Source organism: Branchiostoma belcheri, unplaced genomic scaffold (assembly GCF_001625305.1).
Source record: "Branchiostoma belcheri isolate BF01 breed outbred unplaced genomic scaffold, Haploidv18h27 scaffold29, whole genome shotgun sequence".
NCBI classification, from domain to species: Eukaryota; Metazoa; Chordata; class Leptocardii; order Amphioxiformes; family Branchiostomatidae; genus Branchiostoma; species Branchiostoma belcheri.
In genome coordinates, this window is record NW_017803898.1 from 1,500,654 (window position 1) to 1,516,872 (window position 16,219).

General features: G+C 39.3%; 1 protein-coding gene and 1 long non-coding RNA gene across 2 annotated transcripts; both read right to left on the bottom strand.

Moving 5' to 3' along the window:
- Positions 1-311: 311 nt before the first annotated feature.
- Positions 312-12,742, bottom strand: LOC109472930 (neurofilament heavy polypeptide-like). The gene is made up of 5 exons (XM_019772795.1): positions 12,542-12,742; positions 5,022-5,162; positions 4,437-4,559; positions 2,399-2,476; positions 312-1,882 (listed from the first exon to the last, which is right to left on the bottom strand). Exons 1-5 carry the CDS (start codon positions 12,615-12,617, stop codon positions 312-314), a joined length of 1,989 nt encoding a protein of 662 aa, XP_019628354.1. The 5' UTR covers positions 12,618-12,742.
- A 1,897-nt stretch (positions 12,743-14,639) lies between these two features.
- On the bottom strand, positions 14,640-15,979 carry LOC109473128. The gene is made up of 3 exons (XR_002140399.1): positions 15,856-15,979; positions 15,111-15,207; positions 14,640-14,747 (listed from the first exon to the last, which is right to left on the bottom strand). It is a non-coding gene; the product is annotated as an uncharacterized LOC109473128 (long non-coding RNA).
- Between the last annotated feature and the right edge of the window lie 240 nt (positions 15,980-16,219).

Below are 16,219 nucleotides of genomic sequence, written 5' to 3' on the forward strand. Positions count from 1 at the left end.
ATGAAAAGCACAATAAAAATGCACTTCCATCCTACATGCATGATTAATAATATATATTATAATCAAAGCCAGATCCAAAAAGCACAAAAATGCTCTAGTGTGAACTCAAATCAGTGTACACTAGCTATTGTTCTTTACAGGCACTACAATATTCATCTTTCTTGACTAGCAGCATAACTACATGTAGGCACTACAGTGTAGCAGCATCTACAATATTGTACACCATGCTTGAATGTACATGTACGTGCAGTGACCATACCATGTTTCGTGCTGTTAGTAACACAGCACACAAAACCACAGCTTGACACACTTCAGCCAGTACCTTCTTGCTTGTTCTTGGAATACTGCTCTAAACTAACTTTCTTGGCTCGTGGCTTGGCTTGGGGTGGAGGCGGTTTGACAGCCTTGGCGATCTTCTTAGGTTCAGCTACAACTTTCTTAATCATAACCGGTTTGACTTTCTTTACTTTCTTGGGCTTCTCTCCTGCAAGTTTCTTGGGTTTGAGCTTGTAAGGTGGTTCTTTGGAGATAGGGACACGTTTGGGCTTCAACTTGTAGGAAGGAGCCTTCTTTTCTGGTGGTGTTTCGGCTTTGGGCGGTTCTTCTATGGCTTTTGGTTCTTCCTTTTCTTTCTTCGGTGTTGGCTCTATTCTTTTAAGAGGCATGTGTCTATGTTTCTCCACTGGTTTAGTGTCTTTCGCAGTTTTTTCTGGTGCAGGTTTAGCTTCTTTTGGTGTTTTAGCTTCTTTTGGTGGCTCTTTGGCGGGTTTTTCGACCTTTTCAGGTGTTGCTGGCGCTATTCTCTTCAGAGGCATATGTCTGTGCTTTTCTGTTGGTTTGGCTTTTTTCACAGGTTCTTTTTGTGCCACTTTTACGTCTTCTTTTGGAGGTTGTTTCACAGCTTCTTTAGCTTTTTTCGGAGGTTCTTTCACAGCTTCTTTAGGTTTTTCAGGCTCTATTCTCTTCAGCGGCACATGCCTGTGCTTTGATGGTTTTGTGGGTTCTTCTTTTGCGGCCTTAACTTCTTCTTTCTTCGGTGGTTCTTTCACAGCTTTCGGCTTTTCTGCGACTTTTTCGGGTGTTGTTGGTTCTATTCTCTTCAGCGGAACATGTCTATGTTTCGCTGGTTTTGCCTCAACGGGTTTTTCTTCAACTTTAGGTTTCTCTTTCGGTGCTTCTACCTTCTTTTCTACGGGTGGAATCCTTTTCAGCGGGACATGCTTTGCGCGCGGCGGTCTTTTTGCTACCTCGACGGGTTTCTTCGCTTCTGGTTTCGCGATTTTCTTCTCTGGAGCAGGCTTTGCAGCCTTTTCAGTTTTTACAATTTTTGGGGCTTCAGGTTTAGCTGAAGGTTTTGCTTCCACCTTTTTTGGTGGTTTGGCATCTTCTTTCTTGGCAGCAGGTTCTTTTGCGGGTTTCTCCAGCTTTTTCTTCACTTGTGGTTCCGCTGCTTTCACAGCAGGTATAGCGGTTGGCTTTTCCTTCACCTCTTTGGCGGCTGGTTTTTCCTTCGCGGGAGGTTTTTCTTCTTTGACAGTAGCTTTTTGGGCAGGTTTCTCTTTTGGTTCTTTAGGAGACGGTTTAGGAGGTTTTTCTTCAGTTGGTGCCTTCTCTTTCACTTCTTTAGGTGCAGCTTTCTCCTCTTTGGTTGGAGGTTTTTCCTCCTTGGGTGCTGGTTTCGCAGCTTCTTTTGGTTCTTTGGGAGCAGGTTTTTCTTTCTTCGTAGGAGGTTCGGCCTCTTTTGGAGCTGGTTTCTCCTTTGGAGCAGGCTTTTCTTCCTTTACCTCCTTGGCAGCGGTCTCTTCTTTAGGAGTGGTCGTCTTCTTGGGAACTTCTTTTTCTTTCTTTACTTCTTTCGGAGCGGGTGGTTCCTTCTTAGGAGCTGATATATTTTGTTGTTTTTGTGTTTTGTTTTATTTTGTTTCCAGACAGACAGACGGACGGATAGACAGACACAAATAAAAGATAAAGAAGACAGAAGAAATCTTTGTTTTACGGGCCAAGATGTTGATCTATGTCTCACACGTCTCGGGCATTGTACAATTTAAATCTACATGTATGTGAATTTACTGTTATTTAATTTCTTCATGCCTTCAAAATGCACACCACACCATGACACCATGACCACCACACTAACAGTTAAACATGCTTCAACTTTTTCAAGCCATGAAATGCAAGGTTTTGTACTGAAAAGTCATATGATCGTATACAAGTACACTTCAACTTGATTTCATCAAACTTTGCAACACAAGCAGAACATCAACCATACGTACAACTGCAAAGGACTACCAAGTGTGCAATGCACATTAGTATAAATCTCTAAGGAGGAATCCATGCTAGATCAGAATGGATACCGTGCTAGTCAAACTCCAAGACATTCTACTCTAACAACTTGTACCTTCTTCTTTCTTAGACGGTTCCGTCTTTGCAGGTTTCTCTTCCTTAGTTTGCGGTAGTTTTATCTTGACTTTCTTGGCTACAGGAGGTGGAAAGGAGAGGTAAGGAATGAAGGAAGAAAAGAAAGAACAGAGGACAAAACAGAATGACAGAGAAAAGAGTACATGGTGGACAATGTAGAACTGATGTAGAAAGTTGTTTGGATTGGAGGTGGGTAAAATGGGTTTTCTTCAACTATACCTACATGATACATGTACATGTATGACTTTAATACCTCATGTGAGACTCAATGCTATATACATGTATCAATGCTATACTAGTATAGTAATATATGGTGTCATAACTGGCAGCCACCACTAGTGTACATGTGACTATACAGTGCAACTGCAAAACTGCAAGACTGTGCAAGCATTACCTAGCCTTTGCAAACTCCAAAGCCTTAAGGCTCTTCAAACTAGGTCAGAGGAATGAAATATCTAGCCCACAGCAAGACGGATGCAAATGTCTCAAAATCAGGAACAGAACTGTCTAAATATAAACTCACTCACTGACAATACAATGTACCTCTGTTCTACTGAACAAGCCTTAGACAGGTAAGGAATTGGCTAAGTACTGTACATGCAGAAACTTTTGCGGTAGTTTTCTATTCAATGTTTTTACAGTGCCCTCTCCACTGGAAATTCACAACACTGTACATTAAAAAATGTGTTACAACTTCCTCTTCTTCTTCTTATTCAATTTTAACGTCATTTTTCCCCGGAAACCGGGAAATAGATGTGCTTGCATCAAGTGCAAGTCATTTTTGGAGCAAAGTTTTTTACTACTGGATGCCCTTCCTGACGCCTACCCAAACACTAGTAGGGCCCAGGATCCCTCTAACTTTTACTGGACTACAGAATTGTTTCAAATGCAAATTCAAAACAGTGCAAAACCTAGCCTCCGTAGCAGGCTTATAGAACTGGGGGTTTGGTGGTCTTCGGCTGATTTCTGATTAGCCCAGTTCTAAAAAACGGGGGTAATTTAACCAGGCCGGCTATGTTGTCTATATACAATCAGAAAATAGCACATAAAAGCTTCCAAAGACCCCGAAGACCCCCAAAACCCGCAGTTTTTGGCATGCTATGGAGGCTAGCAAAAAACACTATAACAAAATATAATCTCTGCAAAATTAAGTGCATTCTACAGTAAGTATAATACTTCCTGTCCAGTTGCAACTAGGTCACCCACAGGTGTAGAAAACAAGGCTGAAGCTAGGGGCTGTTTTTAACCAGCAGAGCAGATAGCAAAATCTGGGTCAGTTTGTTTTACACTCTGACCGTCTGATCCAGTGTTGAACAAGCTTTCAAGCTACAGAATGGGTGACAAGCCTAATTTAAAAACCTAACACAGGGCTTGAAATACTGGGTGCATGTGCACCTTAAAGTGCACCCAAAATTGGAGCTGTGCACCCAATTTTTTTCTGTGGGCGCACTGGTGCACCCAAATATTTTTGTAGGTATTTTAGTTCATATCAAAATTTATGATACAAAATGTAATATGCAGGATATTCTTGGCATCAGTTCTAAGCATCAGAAAAATAATAATAAAATCTTTGTTGTTGTACTTGTTAAAGATTTTGAAGTTAGCTCCCATTTCAGATTCAAGCTCAGAGGAGGAGCAGTAAGATAGTGTCTGTCTGTCTGTAAAACATGGTAACTCAAGAAGGCTTCAATGGATTGTCTTCAATGTTGATATTTGGTGTGTGGGTAGGTCTTGATGACACATCGAAATGGTTGGATTTTGGGCCCTCTGGCAGCTTGTTAAGGTACTGCGGCCAAACGTCCAGTTTGGATATTTTGTTGTCTGGACATATAGGGTGAAATTAGGTTTTAAGAATCGTGTCCTTTTACTTGCGTTTAATGTGTTTAAGTATGTACTTTTTATGTGTACTTTTTAATCTATTATGTGTAATGAAACACGCAATTCAGCCTATGGCCGCTTTGTGTTTTAATGAATAAATCTTTCATTCCAAATTAAAGATGTTTTATGTTACGTCTTACCTTCCTTCTTGGCTTCAGGTATGCTTTCTTCTGCTTTCTTGAGTTCCTCCTCGGGCAGTTTCTCTGCCACCGGTGGTTCACCGTACGAGATGTCAGGCTCCAAACCACGCTCTGTTATTCTGGCTGTTTCAGTGGAGGAAAAACGCAGAGATAGTTAGTTACTTTTCATTTACACAACCAGTACAGACTTGCAACTGCTTACATTTCGGTGTCTATCAAACTTCTTCCGACTGAAAGTTGCGCTTTTGCAACGAGAACACATTACGAAACATGGCCTCATTGCAAAATTGCTAGGCATGTTGGAGACACTTATGAAGTTAAGTCAAAGGTTACCATCTTTCCTGTTTTGAGTTTGGTGCAAACAGGTACATTAAATGAATGATACAATTCTTGAACACTGAATTAGCATAGCCTTTTGGTATAATATATGGCATTGACTTTGTGACTTGTATGGTCTTAAATGATAATCCATAAACACTTTTGGGGCCAAATTTGACCATTGTTCTGTGTCAAACAAATCTTTTCTTTGAAATATTTTACCACCACATCCACACCATAACAAATAAACAAACAAACAAGACTGACCAATAATGCCCTTGTAGTCGACCAGTTCCAGTTTGACCACCACAACAGTCCCCCACACGGCTACTACTGCCACCACCAACATCCACACCAGGAAGGCTGACGGCTTTTCATTCTTGGTCTCCTTCTTAGTACCATTGGACACTGCTGGAAAGTGGAAAGGAAACAGGCAATGTTAATGTACAAAATGACAAAAAACATTGTAGAGCGGAGCTCGCTGCCACCAAGTACAGTTGGGGCATCATCGCTAGATAGCAAAGGTCGTTCGGTGAAATAAAGCCAGCTGCCGCCACACTGCGTGCCTGCGAAGCAGGTGACTTACACTTGTACTGAAAGGCGGTTATACTGACTATACAGATACAGATAATCGTGAAGTATTCATACATCATGATACAAACCTAAAGATCGTAGCTTGCTGTGAGAGTTCAAACTCATCACATCACAAACATCAAAACAATTTGTGCTTCTCCTCTTTGGCCTCCTTCATTTCAGAGCTGAGATTCAATCTTGAAAAGCCACTGCTTTACTACATAGATATTATATGATATAAATCATCATTAATCATCATTCGATCAATATTATCTGCAATCAAAATCTACTTAAAAGATAGACTTATGTGATACCCTAAGTTCTTAGTCCTCTATTAAGGCTCTAACATGTCTTATCAATTTGCAAGGAAATCCATACGTAGACCTCCCACTGGAAAGAAAATTAGAATCCCCCCTCCAATATAAATAGAATAATCCATGGTGCTACAAAAAGTCAACGACCTTTGTCTGTAATGCCTGTGGTTTTCTGGCACATTGTGCATTTGTGTGAGGCCTAGGGAATACAACGTTGTGTTTCCTGTTTCAGTCCTGAAAAAGTCGGTAGATAGGAATTACCTTTTTTTTTTTCTTTTTTTCTTTTTAGACTTCAGTGACATCTATATAGGGGACAAACTTATACAATACGTGTTTAACAAAGTAAAACTTTCATGAAGACACTTGTATTTTCAATGTCAATGTTAGAAAACCAATTCTACAATGTTTCATCACTCAGGTGTCAGATCATGGAGCTAGAAAAGGTTGATCAGCTCAAAAAATTGTCCCTTGCAGGGCTCCACCCCAAAAAAAGTCTAAAGTCGGCAGGTTTTCCTAGGGTCGGTTGGGAAACAGGAAACACAACATTTATTTTCCTAGGCCCAGACTGTTTCCCGACCAACCCTAGAAAAACCTGCCGACTTTTTTTGGGGGGGGGTGGACCCCTGCAACGGAGGAGCTGATCAACCTTTCCTAACTCCATAATCTGACACCTGAGTGATAAAACGTTGTACAATCGGTTTTCCGACATTGACATTGAAAATAAAAGTGTCATCATGCAAGTTTTACTTTGTTAAACTGTATTGTATAAGTTGGACTCCCCTATAGATATCACTGAAGTAAAAAAAAAAAAGATAATCCCTACCTACCGACCCTAATTTCTTCAGGACTGACCCTAATTTCTTCAGGACTGAAACAGGAAACACAACACTTTTTCCCTAGGCCCTAGTAGGAGTCAATGACCCTTGTGGTTTTCTGGCACACTGTGCATTTCTGTGACCCAGATTTCCCTGCACATGTGGCACACTGTATACCTAATGTCTGACCTGTTGGCATTTTTGTTGTTTGTTCTAGATAGGTATCCAGACATTGTCTAAAACAATTATATACGAACAAAGAAAAGGCAAATTTGGCATAAAAATATGTAAATATGGTTGAATACGTGCACAAATAATTGTAACTTTTTAAGTCTGATGTTTCCCAAAGATAAGAAAAGCCCTACAGGCCCAAACCTTCCGCTATATCATATTACTAATTATTAGTGAGTGAGTGATACATTGCAGCATAGAATTAGAATGAAAATCTTTACGTATATTACCAACTTTGTAATATTGCAAGGACAAGCTAGGCAGCAAATTTGGCATAAAAATATGTACATGAGGTTGAATATGTGTACAAGTACAATTTTGTAGTTACCCTAGTACATGTAAGTCTGATATCCATAAAGATAACAAAAGCTCTGGGGGCTAAAGCCTTGGCCTACATTATACTTGGATATGTGACACATTGCAGTTTAAATGACTCGAATGAGATTTGAAAGATCTTTATCTAAAATTGATAAGACTTTGCCCAGTGCAGAGTCAAAAGACACCTCTCTTTTTCCTATAAGTCAGAAACGTCAGTGCTTGAGTCAATTATTTTTGAAAATGCAATAGACACTTGGTAAAATAATAATGGCAGTATGGAAGCTTAAGGTTTTCAACTTGTTCTTGTTCTTACTTGACCGAGCCTACTACTAAAGTAAAGGGCTATACAAAAATAAGCCTAGCTAAAAATAGCATGGTGCCATATCTAGCTCATTAGACGACAGATTCCTTCATTTTATTTTAAATGGATAATTCAAGCTTTTAGAAAAGTAGGAATTATTTTAGAAATGACATTTTCTAATAAATGTGTTACTTATAAATCATGTCAATTTTTTACTACTAATTTTAGCACAATTACTGAATGGAATTTAATTGCATTAATGCTTTCAATGAACTTTCTTCAAGCAAAATTCTAAAAAGTGTGGACAAGTTTAAGCATATACATGTATTGCTAAGAACCAGTTCTTCTTGGTCCGCCATTTTATCACATACCAAGGTCAAAATAGAGGTCAAACAAAGGGGGAGGGGGGTTTTGCACCACATATCATATCATACTAATAGAACAATGATATGTCATTATACATAATAAGTAAGGTTAAATTTATTCTAGCCTCATTACTATAGCAAATAGAAGTAATAGCCTTGGAACTGATATGCGGTATGTAGAATCCATTAATTAATCTGTCATTATCAAAAATAGAACAGTGCACAACCCCTGAACGTGTAGGTATGCTAGGCTGAAGCCATTGCTATATCCCCCATATCATTCTGTACATAGAAAATATCTGTACTCTCCTAACTGTTAGAATACATCTATCACACTTATACGATCATATCTGCAATTAGAAGCTATAGTAGCTCATATATATCGCCTAAATCAAATGATCGTTAAATATACAGAATTTCGAAAGGCATTATCATGATCATCAGCAAACGTTCGTTCTATTTTCAGTGACAGTCACTCAGATAAAGTGTCCAGGGAAATAGACAAATAATACCAAAGATCGGTGCAAGAATCCGTAACCTTTGTAATAAAATCTGAGCTGGACATTAACAATACCTCCTAAATCGAACGATCGTTAACAAATACACTGCATTTCGAAAGGTATTACGATTATCACTATCAGCGAATGGTCTATTTTCAGAGACAGTCACTCAGATAAAGTGTCCAGGGAAATAGGCAAATAATACCAAAGATCGTTGCTAGAATTTGGACCTTTGTAATAAAATCTCGACTGGACAGAATACCGGGACATACTCACCCAAACCATCCATACTGGCGATACAATCGTACATTGATACAGCTGTTATAGTCCGTATGGTTTGGTTGGTTAGACCATGACAAGGTCACACCAGGCAAGGGGTACGACTTGCCATATATGACCGCTGTGGGTTTGATACGATATCCTCAGAGCTTTGTGACGTTTTGTACGGGCTATTTTTGAAAGTCAGAGCAGTGCCTCAGAGATGCAACAGAGTTTCTATCCTTCATGTTAGATATGTATTATGTAACGTTACATCGATGTACAAAGAAATATGTACATTTTACAAAAAGAAATAGCTTGGCTGATATAGATGATAATGAGAGAAGAAATATATTGTAATGGCAATGGTATCAGAACAGTACTAGTTTTTAGTATGATCCATACGTCCTATATTGTGAGAGGTGCAGGTATAAAATTTGTGACTGTCTGGTGCAGGTAATTTTCAATCCTAAGGTCACACCAGGCGATCTAGGGTTCTCCCTGCCGTATATGACTGGTGTAGGTCTGATATGATACCCTCAGAGCTTTGTGACGTTTTGTACAGGCTATTTTTGAAAGTCTGCTTCACTCAGATGTGCAACGGATCGGAGTTCCTAGTTCATGTAGATACGTATTATGTGATGTTACATGTACATTTTAATATGTACATTTAACATGAAAGAAACTATAAGAAACTATAATCAGAAAAGAAATACATTGTAATGGCATTAGTTTTAGTATGATCCATACTTCCTAAATTCTAAGTTGCGCAGGTAAAATTTCTCTGACCAGTGCAGGTAATTTTTAACATTATGTGCACCAGTGTTGGTTTGCAGAAAAAAGGATTTCGAGCCCTGAAATGAATAGGTTGCTTATTTTACCAAGGAGCTTTCATCACAGCTCCTTGATGAAAGCTCCTTGATTTTACTTACAAGATATATGCATGGTATTGTACCTTTGCAAGGCCATTTTGCATGTTAGATTTCAAACAGCCCCCCTCCCTATAGGGCCATAAAGTTAATGACCCGTGAAATCACAATGAGGTTTCTACTCAATAATGAACGGCCCTGACCACAATAACCACACTGTGTGTACATTTGCTGACTGGCAATAGCAAAATGCTGTAAAAGAAAATGAATACAAAACATGATAAAAAGTTACATTGAATATGATCATACAAAATTGTGTGCAGCATTTCAAAATAACAGGCAATTCGCTTTAGGAAATATAAACATTTTCTTTTTCATTTCATTTCCTTGTAAGCTCATTGTCAAACATACTTACATAGACAATCGCTAATTGTACCTTTTTGCTCTACTGGGCTAAGTACTGTACAGGTCGAATGTTGACATATAAAATATCATAAACATGTATGGAGATAGATATTCTGGTACTTTGTACTTCCACTCGCTTCCTGGTAATTGTAATTATAAAATACCACTGTTACCTCGATATTAGAGTAGAACTCAAACAAGTTGAACAAAAAATCCTCTATACTAGAAGAGTTTGCAAACTCGGCAATTTGCTAAACCCCAAGGTGGTCTGGAAGTTTGTTTGATCAAGAGGCAAGATACACAAAGCTGGCTGGATACCGTAAATTCAGAAATTTTGCAGCGGTTTTAGTTTTGTAGTTTTCACTGTGACCTCTTATGCAAAATCATGACATCACGAATATGAATTTTGTATTTCAATAATTTTTTGTACTACAGAATTGTTTCAAATGTGAACTTCAAACAAACACAACAAAAACCTTCCTTTTCCTCATACCATGAAATAATGTCAATGCAAAAGCAAATGTATTTAGATTTACATTATTTTTTAAAGACATACAAAACTGGCTGGACAACTTTATACTAACACTGTTGTTTGCACCAAGGATTTCGTTCACACCAAGAAGGGGTGAAAACTTTGCGTTCACGCCACGCATGTTTGCAAACTGTCTCGTCGTTATCACTTATTATTCTACTTAAACAAACATCTAGGTGTGAAAAACAAATTAACTGTGGACCAAATAAACTGTTTCAGTGTTTGATATGCAACAAAGGAATTCAGTTTCATGGTTTCCTTGATTCAATTGAACAATAAAAGACATAGCCTCCATAGAATGCCAAAAACTGGGGGTTTTGGGGGTTTTCAGGGTCTTTGGAAGCTTTTTATGTGCTATTTTCTGATTGCATATAGACAACAAAGCCGGCCTCGTTAAATTACCCCCGTTTTTAGAACTGGGTTTATCAGAAAACAGCTGAAGACCACCAAACCCCTAGTTTTATAAGCCTGCTACGGAGGCTAAGAACAACACACAACAGAAATTTCAAGTTGAAGTCAAATCCCACTCCTTTTCATAAGTGACAACTCATTATGTTTTTTGTCCATAGTGAATTGCTCTTGCTTACGCATTTAATCAATATGTATTAGTTTCTTTGTTTCCTTTTGCTCCTTTTAATAATACCGTTTTTTATTTACATGTACATATTTTGTGTGAATAAGTAGCACAGACAAAACAAACAATGATCTGTATCTCAATTTTCCAGGATGTAAATGACCAAAATGTCCCAGACCTTTATCAACTTTTTAAGTGAATAATGGCTAAATCCAAGCTTATAAGCTCCTTGCTAAATCTAATAGAATTTTTACAAATCCAACATAATCATTGTCAAGAAGATTAAATTCTTCTTTAATCATTGTTGACGGCTAAGCTTTTAAATCTGTTGGTGAAATTTTGAGTGCAAAAAAAAATTAAAAGTCAAACCTTGTAGCATTGGCGTGGCCTTTTAACATGGAAATATATACCAGAATTGAACAGTTGTATAGCTTCTACTTCTTTCTGTCTTTTACTCATAACTTTCTTTTACTTCTTTTTCTGGATATCCTATGGTTTCTTCTTTATCATAAGATAATTAATCATAATATACACTGGGCAAGGCGTTAACATAATTATTATCTGCAAAATTTATATTTGCGATAAATTCTGGCCAACAGTGAACTATTAAACCATAAGTGACCCAGTAGTCAATCTTGGTAGTTAATCTGCCACTTTTTTAGTAAGAAGGCCACATCTGGATAGCAGTACTGGTACTGGTCCTCTGACATTAGGAAGATCATATTACACTTTATAGGAAATGCAACCTACTGACCATTGACCAGAATCACTAGCCTCACACTACCAGGCTTCAGAGGTGGCTGTAAAGAGTATAAATTGGCCAAATAGACAGATAACATGCCAGGGGAGTTGGTTCACTATCACTACATTAAAGTACAGTTTGCCGCTCTGATACTGCCTCAAGAAGACCAACTCCCCTGGCATGTTATCTGTCTATTTGGCCAATTTCTACTCTTTCCAGCCACTTCTGAAGCCTGGTAGAGGATACCGTATCACCAAACTCTGTGTAGCACAGGGGTCACACACAGTGAAATAAAAACTAGTGCAAATATTTCAAGATCTACAGTACATTATCACTGGTCCTTGCAAACAAAATTGCGCATTTGCTTCCACAATTACAAGGAGAAAACAAGAACATTTCTATAATCTAAACACAAAACTAGTATATGATTCCATGTATTACATAATACACAGCAAAAATAATTTACACAAGTTATTTTGAGCCTATTAAACCTAAATAACTTCCACAGTTCCAGTTCCAAATAATATTTGCAAGAAAAAATAAACCCTTAACCCTATAAACCCTTCTTAGCCACTTATTCCAATTATTGCGAGATCAAAACTCGATGCACGAAACACTTGGTCAAGTTTAGAAACTGCGGTTTAAATTATACGTAATTGACACATGCACAACACATACTGGGAATGCCAACGTAGCCATATTCGGGAGTGACCACGTCACAGGGGGGATATTGTGAAATTCCTGCCTTCCAAAACGGTCACAAACACTATCAAACTCTACGCAAGGACATGGAATCGTAATCTATCACTCTGACAGAAACTATTAAGGTCTATTAGAAACAACTTGTTCGATTAAAAAGTTTTGTTGTGGTTGTGTGAAATCGAAAATAAGGTTACGAACTACCTATGAAAAAATGGTTTCGCCCAGTCTACTGCCGCGTTTGCAACTCTTGCTAGAACAACCTACTTTTATATTTTTTAAGGCGCTTACCTTTGGATTTCTTGCCGTTTTTTGCGTCGGACTTCTCGACGTTTCTCTTGCGTACTTGCTTCTCGTCTCCTGCCATGTTTAACTCTTCTGTACCGCCTCTAGGTGCTGCCGAATTTGTGGGGGAATTTCTAGATGACAACCGCTTGCTTTCACCACGTCGAAGGCTAGCCCGACTGCACTCTCGCGTGAAGTACGGGCTCTCGCGAGATTTGGGAACCGGGCTGTGAGAGCTGCTGGCTGCGAGAGTTCTTGAACTTTAGCCTCTACCAGGCTTCGGGAGGCGGCTGGAAAGAGTATAAATCGACAAAATAGAGAGATAGCATGTTCTCTCCCAGCAGACAAACTCCCCTGGCATGTTATCTCTCTGTTTGGCTGATTTCTACTCTTTCCAGCCGCCTCCCGAAGCCTGGTAGACTGCTACTTGTACTCTCCAAGCAGAGGTTTGGGTTTTGGTATCTGGAACAAAAATTCCAGTGCAAAAAAGAAACCCTGATAAAAAAAAAGCCTAAAAACACAAACACGCCAAACATAATCCAAAACCCAAAGCTCTGCTTGGAGAGTAAGTTCTTGCGCGCTGTATTTTCTTTGCTAGCCTCTACCAGGCTTCAGAAGCGGCTGGACAGAGAAGAAATTGGCCAAGTAGACAGATAACATGCTAGTTTTTATCTCCACTTTCCCCTCTTCTACATTGTTCCCTGAATGTCTTGGTATACCTTTAAGCAAAAGAAAGGAGAAAGGGCGCCCTGTCAAAGTTTCTGCCTTTTGAAAATCTAGACGTTAAGCAATGGCGTCCTCTTGCGACTAAAATTACAACTGCGGGTTACGTGGTACGACCAAAATCTCTAGCCACAGTATACCATAATCTCCAAGCAGATCCTAGGGTGGCAAAAAAAAACAGTATCAAATTGGCCAGGCAGTATCCATTGGCCAGAGAGAGTCCAATAACGTACGCCACCTCTCTGGCGAATAGATACTGTCTGGCCAATTTGATACTGTCTTTTGCCACGATCTGCTTGGAGATTACGAGTACCGTCGGCCAGGCTTGGGGGGGCTACTATTGTGTCCCACATGTAATCTAAATGTTGAAAATGAATTTCATTTTGTTATGACTTGTCCTACCTATAGTAAAGAAAGAGATGTGCTATTACAGAATATAACTACTAAGACGGACCTCATACTACCTGATACACAGCTCGATATGTTCCATGTATTGTTATCATGCCCAACCTCTATTTCTGTTTACATAGGTCAATTTCTCCATAGCTCATTACATATGCGAGATCAAATAATTAATACATAATTATATATCAACACACTATGTTACCTACCTGTTATTGGACATGTTTTTGATGTATTTCTCTAGACTAGTTTAGTGTTGTAGTACTGCCATACATTGTACCTTGTACGATTGTTGTGCAATATTAAAAGTTCATTCACTATTAAAGCTACTACCAATCTACTTATATCATACGGTTACATACATGATACTAACAGCTAAACTGTGTCTAACCCTCATCGACGTACCTAACCGTCATATTTAGGAACAACCATCATAAAAAACACTCGTAGTCAAGTATAGGATGACAAAAATTGTGTATTTGAGTCGTTCCAACAAACAGTTCCGTTCACACAGTCACAATCTGTTGTACAATGGTATAGACATAGTTGCACGTATGCGAACATGTCCCTCACTGGCCAACGCTTCATCGTTAACTAGTGCACACAGGCATTTATATCACAAAACTCTTTCACACATAAGATTACCAAGGTGTTAACCGCTTCTTTAGTTTTGAAAGGACTTGTCACTCTTGATGTCATCCTCAGTTTTTTTTAAAGTTTTTAGTTTTTTTTCAGGCAGGTAGTTTCTACGTGTGGCCCCTGCCGTAGCCACACAACATTGTACGGGTCCTATCCATTCATCTGGCTAAATAATATATAGGACGGAGTGACAGTGGCTGAGAATAAGTATAAGGCCCGATTTACACTATATGCAAAATAAATGCGTCGAACGACGCCCGACAGATTTATTTTGCCCAGTGTAAACCGGGCTTAAGAAACTGAAAGGCAATGATGGCCTCATGATCAGCAGTACGATATGCGGTGAAGACAATGACGACTACAGCGGCTGATCATGGCTCACTGGTCGTCCTGACAGCAACATCGTGTCTGGAGCTGCATTTCACCGCCCTGGCATCACTGGGGATGTCTGAGGACATGGTAAAATAATGCACCATGATATGAAATGTATGCTTACCTCCGTGACTTAAAAGGAAGGTATTGTTTTGGATGTGTCCATGTGTGTATGTGTGTGTGTGTGTGTGTGTGTGTGTGTGTGTGTGTGTGTGTGTGTGTGTGTGTGTGTGTGTGTGTGTGTGTGTGTGTGTGTGTGTGTGTGTGTGTGTGTGTGTGTGTGTGTGTATCGAATCAAACCAGCGTGTATTTATCTTGATCTTTTAACCTTTTCAAGGCTGTCTTGCTTGGCACATTAATAATATTGTTACATGCACGTTACACTGATCTGAGAAAATGTCCATTGACATAGCATACAGGATCAACCAAGATTTCTCACCTATAAAGTGCTGACGTTTCCATGTCTATCAGACACCTTCTTCAGAGCTTCTGACTGGAGTTCTGCTTCTCGCCGCTATATGTAGCCGATGTAGGCGCTTTTGCAGCGAGAACACAATACCAAATTATTTTCGGAAATTGTACTACAGTGTAAAGCAGTATAGTAGGGCAACAGGGCAACACACAGCATACAGGATACTCAAGTTTCCAAAAAAGCAGAAAACACAGTATAGTAGTAGTATAGTAGCAAATACATACGCATAATATACATGTACATGCGAACGGTACATTTTTTTTATTTCAACATTTCACATGACATAGACATGGTGACGGCACACTCAAGTTATATCAACTTATTTTATGCCGCCACCAACGCAGAGGACAAATACAGGACAGGACAATACTCATTTCACCTGAGCTAAGTGAGGAAAGTCGTGTAAAGTGTTTTTCCCAACGAGCTAAGTGAGTAAAGTCGTGAGCACCTGAGCTAAGTGAGGAAAGTTGTGTAAAGTGCTTTTCCCAAGAGCACAAGATCGGTGGCAAGTCAGGACTCGAACCCAGGACCTCTTGGTTCCGAGTCGAGCACTCTGCCGCTACGCCACACGACCTCACCGTTACATTTACAATTTCCAATTTTATGAAAATCAATCTACATGACAGGAGTATATATAATATACTGACGTTACAATTAAGGATACAAGAAGAAACACAAGAAATGCATGACTAATCATGAGATTTCCACTTACCTGAGGCTAGAGCCTTGGATGAGGGTACGGCTAGCCTGGGTGCCACCCGTCTTGTAACGTTACAAAACGGATTGCACCCAGGCTAGGGTACACCTAGGACACCGTTCACAGTGCTAGTGATAAAGCACAATCAGTTGTTTGCGGCTTTATATACTGTACAGTTCCTACGCATTACATCATCAGGATCATGCTACTATGTCGCCTAGCCAATCACAGCTCAGGATGTACTTAATAGATAAGTTTCAAGCCATTTGATTGGCTAAAGCTAGTTTGGAATTTGGACTGACAAAGTTTCGGACTGACGGAGTTTCTACACAGAGTCAATAGTCAGTGTTTCGTACCGCCCCCACGGCCTGAAAACATC

What these genes read in the sequence shown, in the direction of transcription:
- LOC109472930 (XM_019772795.1), bottom strand. Translation starts at nt 12,617, where the DNA reads ATGGCAGGAGACGAGAAGCAAGTACGCAAGAGAAACGTCGAGAAGTCC. An exon ending in CGACTACAAGGGCATTATTG is followed by an intron (nt 4,560 to 5,021) that starts GTCAGTCTTGTT and finishes CCACTGAAACAG; the next exon opens with CCAGAATAACAGAGCGTGGT. An exon ending in ACCTGAAGCCAAGAAGGAAG is followed by an intron (nt 2,477 to 4,436) that starts GTAAGACGTAAC and finishes CACCTCCTGTAG; the next exon opens with CCAAGAAAGTCAAGATAAAA.